This window comes from Pseudophryne corroboree, chromosome 1 (genome assembly GCF_028390025.1).
Source record: "Pseudophryne corroboree isolate aPseCor3 chromosome 1, aPseCor3.hap2, whole genome shotgun sequence".
Taxonomy (NCBI): Eukaryota; Metazoa; Chordata; class Amphibia; order Anura; family Myobatrachidae; genus Pseudophryne; species Pseudophryne corroboree.
This window is the reverse complement of record NC_086444.1, coordinates 799,028,312-799,050,022: the sequence shown is the minus strand read 5'-3', so window position 1 is coordinate 799,050,022 and position 21,711 is coordinate 799,028,312. Positions and strand designations below refer to the sequence as shown.

Genomic DNA, 21,711 nt, shown 5'->3' with positions numbered 1-21,711 from the left:
GAGAGTGCGGATGACTCTGCAACACCGAATGAGAGAACTCCAGGTCCTCCTCAGCCAGGGTATCAAATTTATAGAATTTTGCAAACGTGTTTGCCCCTGACCAAGTAGCAGCTCGGCAAAGTTGTAAAGCCGAGACCCCTCGGGCAGCCGCCCAAGATGAGCCCACCTTCCTTGTGGAATGGGCATTGACAGATTTTGGCTGTGGCAGGCCTGCCACAGAATGTGCAAGCTGAATTGTACTACAAATCCAACGAGCAATAGTCTGCGTAGAAGCAGGAGCACCCAGCTTGTTGGGTGCATATAGGATAAACAGCGAGTCAGATTTTCTGACTCCAGCCGTTCTGGAAACATATATTTTCAGGGCCCTGACCACGTCTAACAACTTGGAGTCCTCCAAGTCCCTAATAGCCGCAGGCACCACAATATGCTGGTTCAGGTGAAACGCTGACACCACCTTAGGGAGAAACTAGGGACGAGTCCTCAAGTCTGCCCTATCCATATGGAAAATCAGATAAGGGCTTTTACATGATAAAGCCGCCAATTCTGATACTCGCCTGGCCGAAACCAAGGCCAATAACATGACCACTTTCCAAGTGAGATATTACAGATCCACGGTCTTTAGTGGTCCCAAGGTGCCACAGGAGGCACAAACGGGGGCTGAATATGCAGCACTCCTTTTATAAATGTCTGAACTTCAGGTACTGAAGCTAGTTCTTTTTGAAAGAAGATCGACAGAGCCGAGATCTGTACCTTAATGGAACCTAATTTAAGGCCCATAGTCACTCATGCTTGCAGGAAATGCAGAAAACGACCTAGTTGAAATTCCTCTGTTGGGGCCCTTTCGGCCTCACACCATGTAACATATTTCCGCCATATGCGGTGATAATGATTTGCTGTAATCTCTTTCCTGGCTTTAGTAAGCGTAGGAATGACTTCCTCCGGAATGCCCTTTTTCTTCAGGATCCGGCGTTCAACCGCCATGCCGTCAAACGCAGCCGCGGTAAGTTTTGGAACAGACAGGGCCCCTGCTGCCGCAGGTCCTGTCTGAGTGGCAGAGGCCATGGGTCCTCTGATATAAATTCTTGAAGTTCTGGGTACCAAGCTCTTCTTGGCCAGTCCGGAACCACGAGTATCGTTCTTACTCCTCGCCTTCTTATTATTCTCAGTACCTTTGGTATGAGAGGCAGAGGGGAGAACACATAAACCGACTGGTACACCCACGGTGTTACCAGAGCGTCCACAGCTATCGCCTGAGGGTCCCTTGACCTGGCGCAATATCTTTTATAGCTTTTTGTTGAGGCGGGACGCCATCATGTCCACCTGTGGCCTTTCCCACTGGTGTACAATCCTTTGGAAGACTTCTGGAGGAAGTCCCCACTCTCCCGGGTGGAGGTCGTGTCTGTTGAGAAGATCTGCTTCCCAGTTGTCCACTCCGGGAATGAACACTGCTGACAGTGCTAACACATGATTTTCCGCCTATCGGATAATCCTTGTGGCTTCTGCCATCGCCATCCTGCTTCTTGTGCCGCCCTGTTGGTTTACATGGGCGACTGCCGTGATGTTGTCTGATTGGATCAGTACCGGCTGGTTTTGAAGCAGAGGCCTTACAGGCCTCAGGGCATTGTAAATGGCCCTCAGGTCCAGAATATTTATGTGTAGGGAAATCACCTGACTTGACCAAAGTCCCTGGAAGTTTCTTCCCTGTGTGACTGCCCCCCAGCCTCAAAGGCTGGTATCCATGGTCACTAGGACCTAGTCCTGTATGCCGAACCTGCGGCCCTCTTGAAGATGGGCACTCTGCAGCCACCACAGTAGAGATACCCTGGTCCTCGGAGACAGGGTTATCAGCCTATGCATCGGAAGATGCGATCCGGACCACTTGTCCAACAGGTCCCTCTGAAAAGTTCTTGTATGGAACCTGCCTAATGGGATTGCTTCGTAGGAAGCTACCATTTTTCCCAGGACTCGCGTGCAATGATGCACCGCTACCTGTTTTGGCTTCAGGAAGTCTCTGACTAGAGATGACAACTCCTTGGCTTTCTCCTCCGGGAGAAACACTATTTCTGGTTTATGTCCAGAACCATCCCCAGGAACAGTAGACGTGTCATAGGAACCAGCTGTGACTTTGGACTGTTTAGAATCCAACCGTGCTGTTGTAGCACTTTCCAAAATAGTGCTACCCCGACTACCAACTGCTCCTTGGACCTCGCCCTTATAAAGAGATTGTCCAAGTACGGGATAATTAAAACTCCCTTTTTTCGAAGGAGTATCATCATTTCGGCCATTACCTTGATAAAACACCCTCGGTGCCATGTACAGTCCCAACGGCAGTGTCTGGATTTGGTAATGGTAATCCTGTACCACAAATCTGAGGTACTCCTGGCGAGGATGGTAAATGGGGACATGCAGGTAAGCATCCTTGATGTCCCGGGATACCATGTAATCCCCTTCGTCCAGGCTTGCAATAACCGCCCTGAGCGATTCCATCTTGAACTTGAATTTTTTTATGTATGTGTTCAAGGATTTTAATATATAAAATGGGTCACACCGAACCATGCGGTTTCGGTACCCCAAACCGTGTGGAATAGTAACCCCGTCCTTGTTGAAGTAGGGGCACCTTGAGTATTACCTGCTGGGAATACCGCTTATTAATTTGCCTCTAGCACAGCCTCCCTGCCTGAGGGAGTTGTCAGCAAGGCATATTGATTCTGGGAACAGGCTGACTGGTGCAGCTTTTTCCCTCTTCCCTTGTCTCTGTACAGAAAGGAAGCGCCATTTGACCCGCTTGCTTTTCTGAAGCCGAAAGGACTGTACCTTTGTCTGTGAGGAAAACCTGAGGTAAAAATATTTCTTCCCAGCAGTTGCTGTGGATACGAGGTCCCAGAGACCATCCCCAAATAATTCCTCACCCTTATAAGGCAGAATCTCTATGCGCTTTTTAAGTCAGCATCACCTGTCCAGTGACAGGTCTCTAATACCCTCCTGACAGAATGGACATTACATTCATTTTGGATGCCAGCCGGCAAAATATCCCTCTGTGCATCCCTCATATATAAGACGACGTCTTTAATATGTTCTCATATTAGCAAACTAGTATGCTTGACAGGGTCACCGACCACGCTGCAGCAGCACGATCTGCAGGTTTCAGTCTAGTACCTGAGTGTGTAAATACAGACTTCAGGATAGCCTCCTGCTTTTTATCAACAGGTACCTTCAAAGTGGCCGTTCCTAAAACGGCAGTGCCACCTTTTTTGACAACCGTGTGAGCGCCTTTTCCACCCTAGGGGATATCTCCCAGCGTAACTTATCCTCCTGGCGGGAAAGGGTACGCCATCAGTAACTTTTTATAAATTACCAGTTTCTTAACGGGGGAACCCACGCTTTTCACACACTTCATTTATTCATCTGATGGGGGAACAAAACACTGCCTGTTTTTTCTCCCCAAACCTAAAACCCATTTTTAGAGGTGCTTGGGTTAATGTCAGAAATGTATAACACATTTTTTATTGCCGGGATCAAGTCACGGATGTTCCTAGTGGATTGTGTATATGTCTCAACCTTGTCGACACTGGAGTCAAACTCCGTGTCGACATCTGTGTCTGCCATCTGAGAGAGCGGGCGTTTTTGAGCCCCTGATGGCCTTTGAGACGCCTGGGCAGGCGCGGGCTGAGAAGTCGGCTGTCCCACAGCTGTTACGTCATCCACCCTTTTATATAAGGAGTTGACACTGTCGGTTACTACCTTCCACCTATCCATCCACTCTGGTGTCGGCCCCACAAGGGGCGACATCACATATATCGGCCTCTGTTCCGTCACCATATAAGCCTCCTCATTCAACATGTCGACACAGCCGTACCGACACACCGCAGACACACAGGGAATGCTCTAAACGAGGACAGGACCCACAAAAGCCCTTTGGGGGGACAGAGTGAGAGTATGCCAGCACACACCAGAGCGCTATATAATGCAGGGACTAACTGAGTTATGTCCCCTATAGCTGCTTTTTTTATATATGTATACTGCGCCTAAATTAAATGCCCCCCCTCTCTTTTTTAACCCTTTTCTGTGTTGTAAACTGCAGGGGAGAGCTAGGGAGCTTCCCTCCATCGGAGCTGTGAGGGAAAATGGCGCCAGTGTGCTTGAGGGAGATAGCTCCGCCCCTTTTCCGCGGCCTATTCTCCCGCTTTTTTATGGAATCTGGCAGGGGTATTTACCTCATATATAGCCCCTGGGGCTATATATTGAGGTATTTTTGCCAGCCAAGGTGTTTTTATTGCTGCCTCAGGGCGCCCCCCCCCAGCGCCCTGCACCCTCAGTGACCGGAGTGTGAAGTGTGTGAGAGGAGCAATGGCGCACAGCTGCAGTGCTATGCGCTACCTTGGTGAAGACTGAGTCTTCATGCCGCCGATTTTCCGGACCATCTTCTTGCTTCTGGCTCTGTAAGGGGGACGGCGGCGCGGCTCCGGGACCGAACACCAAGGACTGGGCCTGCGGTCGATCCCTCTGGAGCTAATGGTGTCCAGTAGCCTAAGAAGCCCAATCCGGCTGCAAGCAGGCGAGTTCGCTTCTTCTCCCCTTAGTCCCTCACTGCAGTGAGCCTGTTGCCAGCAGGTCTCACTGAAAATAAAAAAATCTAAGACTATTACTTTCTAAGAGCTCAGGAGAGCCCCTAGTGTACATCCAACCTCGGCCGGGCACGAAATCTAACTGAGGCTTGGAGGAGGGTCATAGTGGGAGGAGCCAGTGCACACCAGGTAGTCTAAGATCTTTCTAGAGTGCCCAGCCTCCTTCGGAGCCCGCTATTCCCCATGGTCCTTACGGAGTTCCCAGCATCCACTAGGACGTCAGAGAAATTAAGCATTAGCTAAACTGTAATTGTAATATATCAAATCCTGTGTCCGTGTGGCCTCAGTTATATCATTAAAACCAACCATAAATTCAAGGAACGAATGATGGTACATCGTTCTGCTATCCGCCATGCTTTGGTGCAAGTGAACAATTTTTTAGTAGCTACAGTAAACATCCCTTAAGCCCATACTTGCCTACCTGACCCTCTCCATGAGGGAGAAAATGCTCTGTTCCTGGACTTTCCTGGTAATGTATGATTGCCATCACCTGTGGTGAGCTAGGTAATTGATAAGAAAGGTGTTTCACCACAGGTGATGGCAATCATACATTACCAGGAAAGTCCAGGAACAGAGCATTTTCTCCCTCATGGAGAGGGTCAGGTAGGCAAGTATGCTTAAGCCCCATACACACTAGACGAGAAAGGTAAAGATATTGCTCAGAAGGGCCATTCTGAGCGATATCTTTACTATCTCGTCTAGCGTGTACACTCAATATCGTTGACGATGCGCGCTCCTGCGCATCTTTAACGATCCCCTCCCTCGTCTGAACAGTCCAGCTGAGGGAAGACCTTGTTAACGAGGGCCATGCTCCCTCCGCTATCGCTCCAGTCACACCGGCATCGGCAAGTGTGTATGCACCCCACCGTGTCCCTGCCGCAGCCAATATCGCCGGGTTCACACATCAGCTAGTGTGTACCCGGCTTAAAGTAGCTTATGCTACAGACTAATAGAGGTGGTAACCGTTCTGTAAAACTCCTTCAATGTGAGGCAAGATGGATAGCTAAATTGGATGTTTTACTCTAAAAGGGGGGTACACATGGAGCGATTTTTGCTTAATTTCTAAGCAATCTGACTAGATTGCTTAGAAAAAAAGCATACATCTCTCCGTGTGTATGCCCCATAGCGATAGCGATGTGCGGCCACGCTCATCGCTATCGCTGACACTAGATTAGCCTGCATGCAGGCACAATCTAGTCAGGTCGCTCACTTCACCGCTGTGTGAAGTGAGCGCCCCATCCCCCCTGCTCCGCTCAGCACACATCGCGCTGAGCGGGAAGAGAGATGTGTGCCGAGCGGTCTTTGATAGATCGCTCAGCACACATCTCCCCTCCTCTGTATATTCAGAAGTAAGGTTCTATAATAAACTGACTCAATCTCTTAATTATATGGTACAGCTTGTATATTGTTACATTGTATATTTTCAGTAGTGTTAAATAAATTGCACTGTGGCCCTCATTCCGAGTTGTTCGCTCGCTAGCTGCTTTTAGCAGCATTGCACACGCTAAGCCGCCGCCCTCTGGGAGTGTATCTTAGCTTAGCAGAAGTGCGAACGAAAGATTAGCAGAATTGCGAATAGAAATTTCTTAGCAGTTTCTGAGTAGCTCCAGACTTACTCAGCCATTGCGATCAGTTCAGTCAGTTTCGTTCCTGGTTTGACGTCACAAACACACCCAGCGTTCGCCCAGACACTCCCCCGTTTCTTCAGACACTCCCGCGTTTTTCCCAGAAACGCCAGCGTTTCTCCGCACACTCCCAGAAAACGTCCAGTTTCCGTCCAGAAACACCCACTTCCTGTCAATCACACTCTGATCACCAGAATGATGAAAAAACTTTGTTACGCCGTGAGTAAAATTCCAAACTTTTGTACTAATTTACTTGGCACAGGCGCACTGCGTACATTGCGCATGCGCAGTTTGCGACTAATCGCTCCGTAGCGAAAAAAAAATAACGAGCGAACAACTCGGAATGACCCCCTGTGTTTCTATTATCAGTGATTGTGCTGTATCACTATGGTGATGTTTTTGGTTTAGGCTACAGGTAGGAAGGGTTAGGCACCCATTGGGGAAGGTAAGTATATTAACATTTCAGAAGTCTATTAATGGCCATAATAAAACTATTTTGTCTTTAAATTGGACCAAATGGCTGTTACATGCATTTGTTTTTAAAGTGGAAAAATGATAGAAAGCTATTTTTTTAAAGCAAAATAAGTGCTCTCATTACATGTGGAGTACATAAAAATGGGTATAAGTATAAATTTGGGTCATTTTAGGGGACTTTTAGAAAAAGTTGGAAACCTGACTGACTACTCCCACCTGCAATCTAACAGACCTATTACTCTCACCTGCAATTTAAAAACATGTGTCCAACTCATAAAGCACCCCAATATACCTGTCCCATACCGTGTACCCCAATTTCCATCAATTTGCATTTTGTCCCCAAAAATGACATGTCATTATTTGCTTATTAAAAATAATTAAAAACTTCAAAGTGCCTAATCAGTCATTCAGGGGGTAACCCAGGGGTTTAGAACAAATCCTCAAACGTTTAGCTTAAAATAGAGATTCTGAACTACTTACCACTAGTTCAGAGCTGTTGAAGAGAAATCCGCGATAAACCCTATGGAGACTTATCGATGATAACTTATTGCCGCTAATATGATACCAAAATATCGCATTTGCAATAATTTATGCCCCCCTAAGTCTTATTGTAATATTACATTTCTAATTCTTATTATTGTGAGTGTTCTCTGGAGGATGGCCGAAATTATAGTCTGAGACACAGTGGTCGATTTATGAAGCAGTGAAAAGTATGGAGAAGTGAGCCAGTGGAGAAGTTGCCCATGGTAACCAATTAGCATTGAAGTAACATTTATAATTTGCATACTATAAAATTATACAGAGCAGCTGATTGGTTGCCATGGCTTACTTCTCCACACTTTTCACTGCTTCATGAATAGACCCCACAGTATTTTAAAGCCTTCATTAAAAGTTATGTTGTAATATACACACACATTTACAACCTGGGAGTCCTTCTGCATATGTTTTGAGCCATGGGAGACACAGGGAACTATGCGAAAAGAAACCCACAGTTTCGCTTTACAGCGCTTTGTACATATGGAAAATGCGGTCAGACCTCACTTTCTGAGTTTTAGGCACCTAAAAGGGAGGGTTAGGGTAAGATAGGGAGAGGGCCAGACCACTTACCAGCCAATCAGGATGCCGGCATCCCAACAGCCGGAATTTCAAACCCAACCCAGATTTACCTTGTTCTCCTTATTGTTGAGCTGCCACTTGTCTGCCCTTATTGCCTCATTGTAACATTATTTTCTGTGAAACTTTTAGCGCACACTGTTTACAAAAGTAAAAATGAACAAAGAAATACATGAGAAAACTTAAAATGAAGATAGAACTACAGGCGCAAACTGTCGTAGTTGACAGTTCTCAAAACTTACCCTAGAAACAAGAGCACGGGAAGCAGTGTATAACAGGAAGAAAGTTAACAAATATCAAAGTATAAGGAGCAATTGCCCTGTGTTGTCTCCCTAAGGGGTCTATTCATGTATAACACGAAAACATAATTGCTACTTATCACTATACATCGCATCTCTTCGATGCGATGTATAGCTGTGATAAGTAGCAATTCATGTTTACTCACCCTTCCGACGATGCGCTGCGGTGTCTGGGGCTCCTGCGGTGAGGTCATCTCCAGCGGTCCCTCCCTGCGATGCGCGGAGTCCAGCGACGGTCCCTTTGCGCATGCGCAGCTAGATGACCTCCCGGCAGGCCGCAGTGGTTGCTGGGAGGTCGGGGGCGGAGCCAGCACGAGGTGCCGAGCAGCGATCAGGGAAGCATTGAGCTTCCCTGACGTCTCCGCACTACAGTTCAGGTTACGCCGTCCTCAGATGGCGAACCTGAACTCCATGGAGAAGCGGAAAGCGGAGCTTTCCGCACCTTCATGAATCGCACTCACCATACAAAGGTATGGTGATGCGATTCAGGCACAGAGCGGGGGTACCGCTGGAGAAGTCAGAGACTTCTCCACGGTAACCGGCTCTGTGAATTGCGGTAAGCAGAGAAAAGCCCTGTTTACCGCAAAACAGGGCTTTTCTCTGCTGCATGAATAGACCCCTTAATCCGTAAGCTCTGCATATATGTCAAGTGATGCTATAGCAAACCTGTCATATAATAAAGAGCAGTTGGGTCACAACACTCAAAGAGGGAGAATAAAACCTGCGGCGAGTGCAGCAAGCCACCGTGTCCGCAGCGTGGCAAGCATCGCCCCGCTGCCGGCATACTGGCGGCCAGGGTGCCGCTGTCGGTAGCTTGACAGCCGGCATCCCGGCCGCCGATAATTAGTATGTATTCCCATTTCAGGGGCGTATTTATCAACAAATATTTGCAGGATACTTACCGGAGAGAATCCTGCTGACTGCGCGTGCACAACCTGACAAAGGTCGCACAGTGCGGAGGTGGTGGCAGGATATCTCTTCACAACCCCCGGACCTTCTTCCAATAAGAAGGAACGTGGCTCCAGGAAAAAGCGCCATCTGAAGATAGCATTGGTTCTGGCAAGCAAACTCACAAAACGTTCAGGTTTCAGCGTTTGCTCAATACCAGCCGGCCCTTTTGGGCTCCTAATAAGAAATGGGCCCATTACAAAAAACATGCAGAAACTATTAGTGATAGGAATAAGCTACTTCATGCCAGCTGTGGTGCAAATTGCTATGAACATCTGAAATATAAAACAGAAAAACAAAATTCTTGGCTCATATCGGTCTAATGAGCATCAGCCCATAAGTGAACATAGGGGGTTATTCAGCAACCAAAAACACACTAAAATGGAACCATGTTGCACGGCAGGTGGGCAGATGTAACATGTGCAGAGAGATTTAGATTTTGGTGGGTTATATTGTTGGGTGGTAAATAATGGCTCCTTTATTTTTAGGCTTGTACACATTAGTGCGATGACAGCAGAATGCGAAAACACTTGAGACGGGACATCAGCAAGTGCATACATACTTGCCAATGTTGGTTGCCACAAGCAGGGCCATTTGGCAGCATAGACCTCGGAAGTAATATCGCCGAAGCGAAGCAGCAAACTACCAACAGGAGTGCGTATCAAACACAATATCGAGCGTATACACTATACAAAAGCTAATCTATTGTTTCTCTGTAAAATGCAGAAAAATACCAATGCCAAATTCATTATTTCAATTCATATATAATTAGCTTTGCCTTTAACTTTTGCTGACATCCTGTAAGAAATAATATAATGACTGACCTTGGGGAGTAGATCGCAGGTAAGTAATTTGTGAATTCCCAGCTGTTGTCAGCCTAAACGTTCCAGTACATTGGCGTGGCAGCTTGGACTATGTAGATCCTCAACAGCTGGAGAGCCACATGTTACCTACTGTATGCCTCTGGCAGATACAGTTCAGACACAGGGCTAGATGCATCATCGCTTGGAAAGTGATAAAATGGACAGTGAAAAAGTACCAGCCAATCACCTCCTAACTGCAATTTTTCAAACACAGCCTGTGACATGGCAGCTAGGAGCTGATTGGCTGGTACTTTTTCACTCTCCATTTTATCACTTTCCAAGCGATGATGCATCTAGCCCACAGCCTGAAAAGGGAAGACAGACAAGAGAGAAAGAAGCATCCCCTGAGTAATACAAACCTGGTCACTCCATTTTCCTGGTACGTTGTCCTGTAGAATCCCACCAGAGAGCCATTCAAAAATCCAGCAAACTTCAACGTCAGGCGGTAAGTATCGCTAACTTCATTATCGTTCGCATTTGTCGGCAATTCCCGATCAAACGCCAGCACCAGATACTCATGTTCTGTGTACTCGAAGCACTGGTGGAGTGCGATGTGGTCTCCGGCGCTGTTCCTCAGTTCGGGTGAATGTGTAATCTTAGATTCCCTGATGTGCAGCCACAAGTGCCTTAACCCTGTGCGGAGCACCTTCAGCCATATGGTCACCGTGCCATTATACGTGTCTTCCTCTAGAAAAGGCTGCACCTCCAGGTCATAGTGCAGGGGGATGATATAATTTGGGAGTCGGAACTCGGTCCACGGTCCGTTGGGGTCATCTTTAACGGGGCAAGTTTCCCAGGCCGGCTGTGCAGGGGAAGTAGTGCTGTCGGTGGACGTGCTTCTGGCAGTAGTAGTAGTAGTTGTAGAAGATGTTCCTCTAGTAGTGGTAGTAGTAGATGTCTTGCTAATAGTGGCTGCCGATGCGCCGAAGGACGTGCTGCTGCTAGATGAAGTCGGTATCGTGTCTCCATTAGTATTTTTACAAGGCTCTGGATATGTAAGTCCTACCCCCAGCCCCACAGCTAGCCCCACTACCACCACTGCCCCTACTATCATGGCCACATGTTTCCCCCTGATTCTGTACTGCTTAGAACCCTCGTACATGTTCATGTCTTCCATATCCTTTGCCACGATGTATAGCCCGATATACTAGCGCTGCAGCTAGCCCTGCTCCTCTTCTCCCCGCTGCTGCTGAGCCCGGCAGAGACTTGTGTGTGTAAATAGACGAGCAGCGCTTCTTCTTCTTCTTCTCTGCCAACCTCTTGTAACTTTTCTTCCCCCTCCTCCCTGCCTCTCCTCACGTGGCATAGTATACAGTACTTAGTTGAATATAAACCCCGTGTTAATCAGCAATAGAGGAGAGCGGGTTCGTTATCTTCCCAGGACATTGTAGTGATTTTCATATCAAGAAAGTGACAATACCCTCTTAATTGGAGAAATAAGACTGGTGTATCAGTGGACCTTGGCCATAAAGCTGCAATAAAACTTATTAAGTTTGAATGATCTTATCTAGGTTATGCAGGTTAGATTATTGGGCATGATTTAAGTATCTCGGTTATGTAGCATTTCAGAGAAATCTGTAACAAAGCATATTAGCACTGCAGACCCACAGTCTCCATTATGGAGACTAGTCTGTCCCTAGGTACAGTACCAAACTACAAAAACAACACTTTTAGGAGCTTGGCACCAAAGGCTGCCTCCTTCCTTAGATGGTGATAAATGCTTTATGCCTATGGCATCCCTCCCAACGGGTGGTCTTCAGGTTGCCGACTGTTGGGATCCCGGCGCACAGTATACCGGCGCCGAAATCCCAACAGCCGGCATACCGACAGTTTTTCTTCCTCGTGGGGGTCCACGACCCCCCTGGAGGGAGAAAAAATAGCGTGACGCCGTGCCCGCAGCATGGCGATCGCAACAAGCCCGCAGGGGGCTCATTTGCGCTCGCCATGCTGTCGGTATGCCGACTGTCGGCCTTCCGGCGCCGGTATGCTGGTCGCCGGGAGTCCGGCCGCCGGCATACCATACCACACCCCTCCCAATATTACCCCTTCCAGGAGGGACAGAATGCTCTGCTGCTGGACTTCCCTCTTAATTTATGTTTGCCATCACTTGTGCTGAAACACCTTTGTTATCCATTAACCCAGTAGCTCCCAAACTTTTTTTGAGTCACGGCACCCCAGAGTATCAGAATGTTTTTCATGGATGGCACCCCTAGACCAAAAGTTAAAGAAATATTAAATTAAGTAAATTGTGTTTATAGGTAATCCTTAGGTTCATTTATGTGGTGAGGGAAAATATTTGCTTGTTTCTACACATTTTATGATTCCAGCCACCAGCACTGGTTTTGGCTATTACATTGACCATAAATAATTTGATTTGGTCCTGGACCACCAATCCAAGGCACCCCTGCAAAGGTCCCGGGGCACCCCAGGGAGCCACGGCACACAGTTTGAGCAGTGGCGTAAGTTTGTCCTAGTTGCCCGGAGGCAAGATAAATGCCGGTGCCCCCCTCCCGCCCCAGAAGTATAATAAATATATATATATAAGAGAGAGAGAGAGAGAGATGGATGGATAAATACATATACTGTAGATAGATAAACACACACATACACACACACACACACACACACACCGTAACGCGCAGCCTGTGCCTCAAACACACACCATCCTTGTACCCCAACCAAACCCACACACAGCAACAACCAGCTTATACCTTACACCCAACAACACCCAGCCTGTGTCACATACACACAGTAACACCCAGCCTGTACCTCGGATTTTGGGTGTCTGTGATGGGCGCTGACAGAGAGCGGGGTCTGAGGAGGGACAGGCGGCAGCTGAACACACGGAGGAGACTTAGGACCCAGAAGCCAACCTCAGAGACCCCCATCCTCCTGCACAGCAGCGGCCAATGGCCAGGACCAGGAGACTGCAGTATTTGCCGGGGGAGGGGGCGGGGTTACACAGAAGAGTGATACCCCTTTTCCACTAGCTGTTTTTACCCGTGTTTTTGCACGGGGGCGCGCATCAACACGGATTTTTAGTAGGTGGAAACGGGTCAACACGGGTTGAGTGACCCGGGAATCCAACCCGGCTATTTACCTGGGTAGAACACGGTAATGACACGGATAGCGGTGCAGTGGAAACGGTCATTACACGTGTTTTCAGACCCGAGTAACGCTCTGAGACGCTGATTGGTGCTTCTGGGGCACTGGAAGATGATGTCATCCCTGGGAGACACGCTGGGCACATGCAGGCATTGAGGCAGCAAACAAAACACTCTGAAGTCGCGCTGGGTACATACAGATCTTTTTATTGCAGCAGCTTCCAAACAAACAGACAATATACAGCAGCAGAAGCTCCAGCACAGCAACATGGCTAGCCATATCTGGTCAGACACAGAGATCAAGGAGCTGCTTAATATTCGGGGAGAGGAAGAAATAAGAAGGCAGGTGACTGGAACAGTTAAGGATGCTATCGTCTACAAGAACATATCCCTTATGCTGGCAGAAAGGGGCATCCAAAAAACCCAGCAACAAGTCGTTAACAAATTGAAGGCACTACGCAGACAATTCACCAAAGTACACGACCATAACCTCAAGAAAAGTGGTGCTGGGCGTATGGAATGGCCATATTATGACCTATGCTATAGTGTCTTCGGCAAAACTGCGATAACAAATCCCATAGCACTATCGTCATCCAGCTCTGCCAGTCGCCAGATGTCAGTCGACGAGGACTGTGACGAAACACAGCACAGCCTTCCCAGCTCACAATGCAGCCCATCATCCCCGCTGCTTATATCGGACAGCAGTTTTGAAGACTCGACCGTCAATGATGATTCCATCAGTGCCACTATTGAGGACGTACCACAGTCTCAGGCGGAGACGTCGCAACCCCCCAAGACCACGACTTTGCGCTCAAATAGTAAGTATTACCATTACAAATACAGTTGCAGCAGTCCCTATATGTAAAGGCATGGTAATGTTGCAGAGTATAGCTAGTGTGCAGGTGGGAGAAGGCCACAAACACGTATATGCTACCACTGCTATTTTTTAATAGAATCATGGTAATGTTGCAGAGTATAGCTAGTGTGCAGGTGGGAGAAGGCCACAAACACGTATATGCTACCACTGCTATTTTTAAATTGTTGCTTACATTCTGTTTCATCTCCTTCACAGTCTACAACGTTCCACAGCGGAAAAAGAAACTGAACAAAACAGAACAAACGGTCAAAGCAATGAAGTCCATTATCTTGGATCACCTGCGTGAGGCAGATAGTGAGCTCAATGCCCAGGAAGATGCACGGCTTGAGAGATTCCTTGCGTCAGAAAAAGAAATGCATCAAACTTTTATGAGTCAGTTAATGACCATGCATGATAGGCAGATGACATTTTTTGAACGCACGTTTGCACGTACCATAGGGAATACCACACAAACACAACAGCAAGACACAGCCTACCCACAGCACCCATATGGTCCATACAACTATGAGCCTCCCTCAAATCCCCCAACACAAATCCCGCAGTCCTCAGAATTTCGGGTATATAGACAACTGCCCTAGAGCAGCGGGTTATAAAACAATGTTTGTGTTTTAAGGTTATGTTTGCACTGTATCCTCAACCCTGATACCTACAAATGCAAACATTATTTTGATTTTACAGAGTGCCCTGTTGGCACTTTAAAGTTTTATAGTGTTACCTCAGAAAATGGGCAGTGGGATCCAGATATTTGGGCTACCTTTTTATATTGTTACCTCAGAAAATGTGCGGCAGTGCGATCCAAATATTGGGGGTGACCCGATATCTGCCAAACCAAACATTAGGGTTTTTTTTATACAGAGTGCCCTGTTTGCACTTTACTCTTTTACCTCAGGGCAGGTGTCTTCACCATGTGGCCCTCTAGCTGTTGTGGAAACACATAGCAACACATGCTGGTACATGTTGTTCCACAACAGCTGGAGGGACACATGTTGAAGACCCCTTGCGTTATGTGGAATTTTACATGTTTGCACTTAAATATTTTATAATGTTACCTCAGAAAATGTGCGGCAGTGCGATCCAAATATTGGGGGTGACCCGATATCTGCCAAACCAAACATTAGGGTTTTTTTTATACAGAGTGCCCTGTTTGCACTTTACTCTTTTACCTCAGGGCAGGTGTCTTCACCATGTGGCCCTCTAGCTGTTGTGGAAACACATAGCAACACATGCTGGTACCTGTTGTTCCACAACAGCTGGAGGGACACATGTTGAAGACCCCTTGTGTTATGTGGAATTTTACAGTGACATGTTTGCACTTAAATATTTTATATTGTTACCTCAGAAAATGTGTGCCAACTGTTTAAAAGGAAAAATATAATAACAACTTTTGAACCAAATTTTTATAACTGAAAAAACGAAATAAACAAAAATTGTTTGCACACAAAAACTTGTCTGTTTTCTCTACTGCAACATTGTTTGAAGATTAGCTGCAATGGTGGCCCTTATGCACTCGCTGGCAGCGTCATGCCCCCCCACCAAGCCTGGTGCATCATGTACAGTGACCCCCGCCCCATGATCATGTACATTCCACTCGGGGAGAAAGTTTTCCTTTTGTATCTCACATATGTTATGGAGAATGCAGCAGGCCGCTACTATATCTGGCATTATTTTCAAGTCCACATCATTCCTCTTCATGAGGCAGCGCCAGCGTCCTTTTAAACGCCCAAACGCATTCTCCACTGCCATACGGGCCGAACTTAGGGCATGGGTATATGATGTCTGTTCGGGGGATAAGTGAACATGCTTGGTGTAGCCCTTCATTAGCCAGCGCTGTAATGGGTATGCTGCATCACCAATGAGATGGACCGGGATGTCCACACCATGTACGATCACCGATTTCTGTTAATAAAACATTAATATTATTACAGGGGTAAAACTTGACTATTGGTTTATGGGCGAACATTAGTTTAAGTAGTAAATAATCTTACCTCTCGAGGGAAAAGCCATCCACCAAGCTTGTCCTCAGCAATACTGTAAAGATCGGAGTTGGCGAGAACCCTTGCATCATGTGACCGTCCAGGCCACCCTATGAAGACATCTGTGAAACTAAAAATAAAGGTTTATGCATTATCATAAAACAGGCCAAGCCTATTTCAAACACATTAGTGAAACAGTGCTTACCAGTATTTGTGGTCCACTACAGCTTGCAGAACAATGGAATGCCAACCCTTACGATTGTAATAGTCTGCTGGGTTGTCATGGGGGGCGATGATGGGGATGTGGGTCCCATCTATGGCACCAGCACACTGTGGGTAGCCACGCTTCTTAAACCCTTTTATAGTCTCATCTAGCCGCTGTCCTTGTGGCAAGGAAATAAAGCGATGGTACATGGTATCCAGCAATGCCCGCGTGACCTGGTAGACAATCTTGCAGACCGTGCCAATCCCTACTCCAAATAAACTGGAAACTGTGCGATACTCTCCCGGGGTAGCATACCACCAGAGAGCAATCGCTAATCTCCTGGCTGGCTCAATGGGCTTACGGAACCTGGTGGTCTGCATGGTTATTGCGGGGGACAGTAGTTCCAAAACATACTCGAATGTAGCGCGAGACATCCTGAAGTTTGACATCCACTGCTCCTCCTGATATGCTAGAATAGTCTGCATGAATGCTTCCCCATGTCTGCGATCTCTCATCCACATTCTTCGGCTTGGTGTACAGTTCATTGTTATTAAAGAAATAACAACAGTGGATGATATACGCGCTCTCCTCCTTTTCAAATATTTGCGTCGATAGGTAGCCCTCTCTGCAAAGAATTGAGCTCTCCTTCTCCAGCTCTGCAGTAGGTAGCACAAGGTGAAAAGCTGCATCAAGCTGTCTGTAGCAGAAAGCAGCAGTAAACTGCAAACAGTCTGCGACTCCATGCTAGACACAGCTACTGCACCGGTGTCCATTGCTGCAATGCTGTGAGCAGGCCCCACCCCTCCCTTTTGGTCCTTTTGATGACATCATCTTGATGAGACAGTAAAAAGTCCATTTGTAATGACAGCAATAGGCTTTTACAGAGCTTACCCGGGTTAAGTGGAAACAGATCAGACACGGGAATAACCCGTGTCGAAGTGTAGTGGAAACGGGGGAGCCGACACGGGTTGTAGCGGTGTTAAACATCCCGGATCGGACACGGTACGTAGGTGGAAAAGGGGTATGAGACAGCCTACACTGCTCAGGTATGCAGGCAGCCTTATCTCTCCATGGCTGCGGCTGCTTGCCGGGACTCAAGTCCCCCACTGATGGTGATGGTATCCCTGAGGAGTGGTGCCCCCTCCAGGCCTGGAGCCCGGCGGCAGCTGACTCCATTGCCTCCCAGAGTTCTGTCTCTGAGTTTGAGCATACCTCCCAACATGACCCTCTCCAGGAGGGACAAAATGCTCTGCTTCTGGATTTTTTCTCTTAATTCAAGATTGCCGACACCTGTTTCAAACAGGTAATGGATAAGAAAGGTGTTTCAGCACAGGTGATGGCAATCCTACATTAAGAGGGAAGTCCAGGAGCAGAGCATTGTGTCACTCCTGGAGAGCAGGGACGTGCAGTCAGGGGAGGCAGTGCCTCCCCTGTCATTAATGAGTAAAATAATACAAAGAAGATACTTATGACACATAAGTATCTTCTTTATTATTTTGCTCATCATTAAAGTGTTCCTAATCAGTTTGGGAGGCACCGATCGTGGTGCCTCCCGTAGTGATTGGGAAAAGATATGGGAGCGGGGGGCAGGCGCGGGCGGGGCCTAGCAATGGGCAGGAAAAGCCCATTGAAATAACACGGGAAAGCGGCACCATTAGAGGTGCCGCTTTCCTACAGGGACGTGCTTTCAACCTATGAAAGCATGTCCCTGTGAGTGAGGCCACAGTGATTGGCCAGCGGATCCGTCACTGGATCCGCTGTCAATCACTGTGTGGGCGTCGGTGGCGGCGGAAGTGCGGGCGGCGGAGGTGCGGGATGCGGCAGGCCGGGCGGCGGAGGTGCTGGCGGCGGGACGCGGCATTGAGGCTTATTGTGCACTGTGCAGAGTTTGGCAGCGGAAGCGGTACCCATTTCAAAAATGGCGCCTCAGCGTCATTTTTTAAATTCAAGATGGCCGCCGCGAGCCAATCATGGCTCGCCGCGTCATCGCCACGCCCCCTCCCGCTAACTTATATAAGTCAGCGCGAGGCAGCGGCTGTCAGTCCCACGGCGGAGGAGGAGCAGAGAAGAGCTCCTGAAGATCGAAGACGATGGGCGGCGGCTATGCAAAAGAGCTTAGCAGCCGCCGCCCACCAGGTGAAGACGCCGGAGGAAGATGCCAGAAGCCCTGGGGAGGTGGCGCCCCCCCAGGTGAAGACGCCGGAAGCCCTGGGAAGGCGGCGGCCTCGCAAAAGAGCTTAAAGGCCGCCGCCCCCAGGTGAAGACCCAGATTAATAAAGGTTTTTTTAAAGAATGTGTAGGTTTTTTTTTTATATTTTCTTTACAGGTGGACTACAGGTGCCAGCGGGCCCTTTATGTCCGGGCATGCTGGCACTTGTGGTTCTCCAAGTGCCAGCATGCTGGGGCAGGCTTGCTGGTACCTGTAGGCCACCTGTAAAGAACAATATTACTATTCTTTGCAGGTGGACTACAGGTGCCAGTGGGCCATTTATGTCCGGGCATGCTGGCACTTGTGGTCCTCCAAGTGCCAGCGTGCTGGGGCAGGCTTGCTGGGATCTGTAGGCCACCTGTAAAGAACAGTATAAGCATACAATGAACCCCGCACCCACCGCCACCAGGGGTGCGGGGCATAGCACTGGGCTATCAGCCCAGTGCTGGTTGTGCTCGGGAGGGGGGACCCCATTTTGATTTTTTGGGGGCCCCACTTTCCGAGGAATTCCAGCCCTGGGCTGACTGGTTTGGGGGGTGTTTAATGGCATGGCAGGGGGACCCCACACTGAGTGTCTCCCCTGCTATGGCATTATCCCCCCTGCCTGGTGCTGGTTTCAGTGGTGTGGGGGAACTGCACTTTTTTTTTCCGGGGGGGGGGGGGGGGGTTTAGCTGCAGTGCCACCCCAGCCCCTGACCTCACCGCACGTCACTGCTGGAGAGGGTCATGTTGGGAGGTATGGTTTGAGAACCACTGCAGTAACCTGTTCAAAACAGGTGTCGACAATAATAAATTAAGAGAAAAGTCCAGAAGCATAGCATTGTGTCCCTCCTGGAGAGGTTCATGTTGGGAGGTTTGCTATGGCATTGGCATACCTCCCAATATGACCCATTCCAGGAGGAACAAAATGCGCTGCTGCTGGACTTCCCTCTCAATGTATGCTTGCTGTCACCTATAGTGAAACACCTTATCAATTAACTAGTTCAACACAGGTGATGGCAATCATAAATTAAGGGAGAAGTCCAGCAGCAGAGCATTTTGTCGTTCCTGGAATGGTTGATGTTGGGAGGAATGCTATGGAGGGAAAACAATCATACTTCAAAATTTTCATCTCTACCCAGTCTTCCAACCCTCGGCACCTCTTTGCCACTGTTAACTCCCTCCTCAGCCCACCACCACCTCCTCTCCCTTCCTCATTGTCTGCTCTTGACTTTGCCACTTATTTCACATCCAAGATTGACTCCATACGCTAGGACATCACATCCCACCAGACCAGCAACCAGCCACCACCCCTCCCCTTCCCTCTCACCAACACTGACATCTTTCTCCCATGTATCTGATGAGGAAGTCATGGCCCTCATCTGTTCCTCCCCCCCACCACCACTACCTCCCCACTTGACCATATCCCCTCCCACCTCCTCTGCTACCTCTCTCCTTCTGCCTGTTCCCATCTTCTCAATCTCTCCCTCTCATCAGGCACTGTCCCCTCTGCCTTCAAGCATGCTCTTGTCTCCCCTATTTTTAGAAATCCTACCCTTGATCCAAACACTCTCTCCAATTATCGACCCATCTCTCTCCTCCCTTTTGCCTCCAAACTCCTTGAGCGTATTGTCTATAATCGCCTCACTGCCTTTCTTTCCTCTCACTCACTGCTTGATTCATTCCAGTCTGGTATCCGTTCTCTCCACTCCACTGAAACTGCCCTCACAAAAGTCACAATGACCTCCATGCAGCCAAATCTAAGGGCCACTACTCTCTGCTTATTCTTCTTGACCTCTCTGCTGCTTTTGACACTGTGGACCACCCTCTCCTTCTGCAAATCCTTCACGCTCTTGGTCTGCGTGATACTGCCCTCTCCTGGCTGTCCTCCTACCTCTCTGATCGTTCCTTCTCTGTCTCCTCTCATGACACTACCTCCCCCCCACGTCCACTAACTGTTGGTGTCCCCCAAGGCTCTGTTCTTGGTCCTCTCCTTTTCTCTCTCTAAACGTCATCTTTAGGTGAATTCATTAGTTCTTTTAACTTCCAATATCACCTCCATCCTGATGACACTCAAATCTGCCTTTCCTCCCCTGATCTCTCCCCGGCTCTCCTCACTCGTACCTCCAACTGTCTCTCTGCTATCTATTCCTGGATGTCCCAGCGCTTTCTTAAACTCAACATGTCTAAGACTGAGCTGATCATCTTCCCACCCTCCCGCACAACCTCACCTCCCACAATCTCATTATCCATTGATGGCACGACTATCTCCTCTAGCCCCCAAGTACGCTGTCTTGGCGTAATCCTTGACTCCTCCCTCTCCTTCAAACCACACATTCAGCACCTCTCACAAACCTGTCATTTTCATCTCAAACACATTTCCAAGATCAGACCCTTTCTCAGCCAGTATGTCACCAAGACCATTATTCACTCACTGATTATTTATTTCCAGACTGGATTACTGTAATCTCCTCCTAACTGGCCTCCCTGACAATTACCTCTCTGCACTCCAATCTATTTTCAATGCTGCAGCCCGGCTCATCTTCCTCACCAAACACACTACATCCACCTCCCCTCTCCTACAAGCCTTTCACTGGATTCCCTTTCCTTTCAGAATCCAATTCAAACTTCTCACACTCACTTACAAAGCACTCACCCAATCCTCTCCCATTTACATCTCCCTTTACTCTCCCACCCATCCTCTTCGCTCTGCTAATGCACGCCGACTCTCCTGTCTTCTGATTACTTCCTCCCACTCCTAACTCCAAGATTTTTCACGTGCTGCTCCCTTTCTCTGGAACTCTTTACCTCTCCGCCTCAGACTCTCCACCTCCCTACAGAACTTCAAACGGGCTCTTAAGACCCACTTCTTTACCAAACCCAGCCAAATCTCATCCTAACCCTCTGTCTCATGCTTGGTCTACCCCATCTGTGTCACCCCTGTCTGTCTGCCCCTCCCCTTTAGAATGTAAGCTCTCACGAGTAGGGACCTCTTCCCTCATGTGCTTATCCTTTTCTTACTTTCATGATCCACAACTGCCCAAATCCTGCAGTTTTTTTGCCACCTTGAAACGTATCTCTGTCGTCTACTGCTGTAATTATGCTTAATTACCCTGTTCTTGTCCTATATTGTCTTAAACGATAAGTCACTGTTTTCCTGCTTTGATTATGTGCATATGTACTCTGTAATTGGGTGCTGCGGAACCCTTGTGGTGCCATATAAATAAAGGATAATAATAATGCTGGTGCCCGCAGTGCCCCTAATCGCAGCATGATTGACACAATGTGGCCAGAGCGGGAGCGGCAATGGGAAGCATTCTACAAAATGTTTTGTAGGCGTGCCTTAGCCAGGGTGTGCATCTTCCGACGGTCATTGTGAGTAAACTTAGGCAGATGGCCGATGCAGCACTCGGATCT

At 48.2% G+C, this 21,711-nt stretch overlaps 1 protein-coding gene across 1 annotated transcript in view; it reads right to left on the bottom strand.

Moving 5' to 3' along the window:
- The window catches only part of ENPEP (glutamyl aminopeptidase), a 243,618-nt gene extending 232,400 nt beyond the window's left edge, over nucleotides 1-11,218 (bottom strand). The window contains exon 1 of the mRNA XM_063918907.1: nucleotides 10,307-11,218. Within this exon, the coding sequence (XP_063774977.1) occupies nucleotides 10,307-11,064 (758 nt within the window). The 5' untranslated portion in view covers nucleotides 11,065-11,218. The remainder of the gene's footprint in view (nucleotides 1-10,306) is intronic.
- Between the last annotated feature and the right edge of the window lie 10,493 nt (nucleotides 11,219-21,711).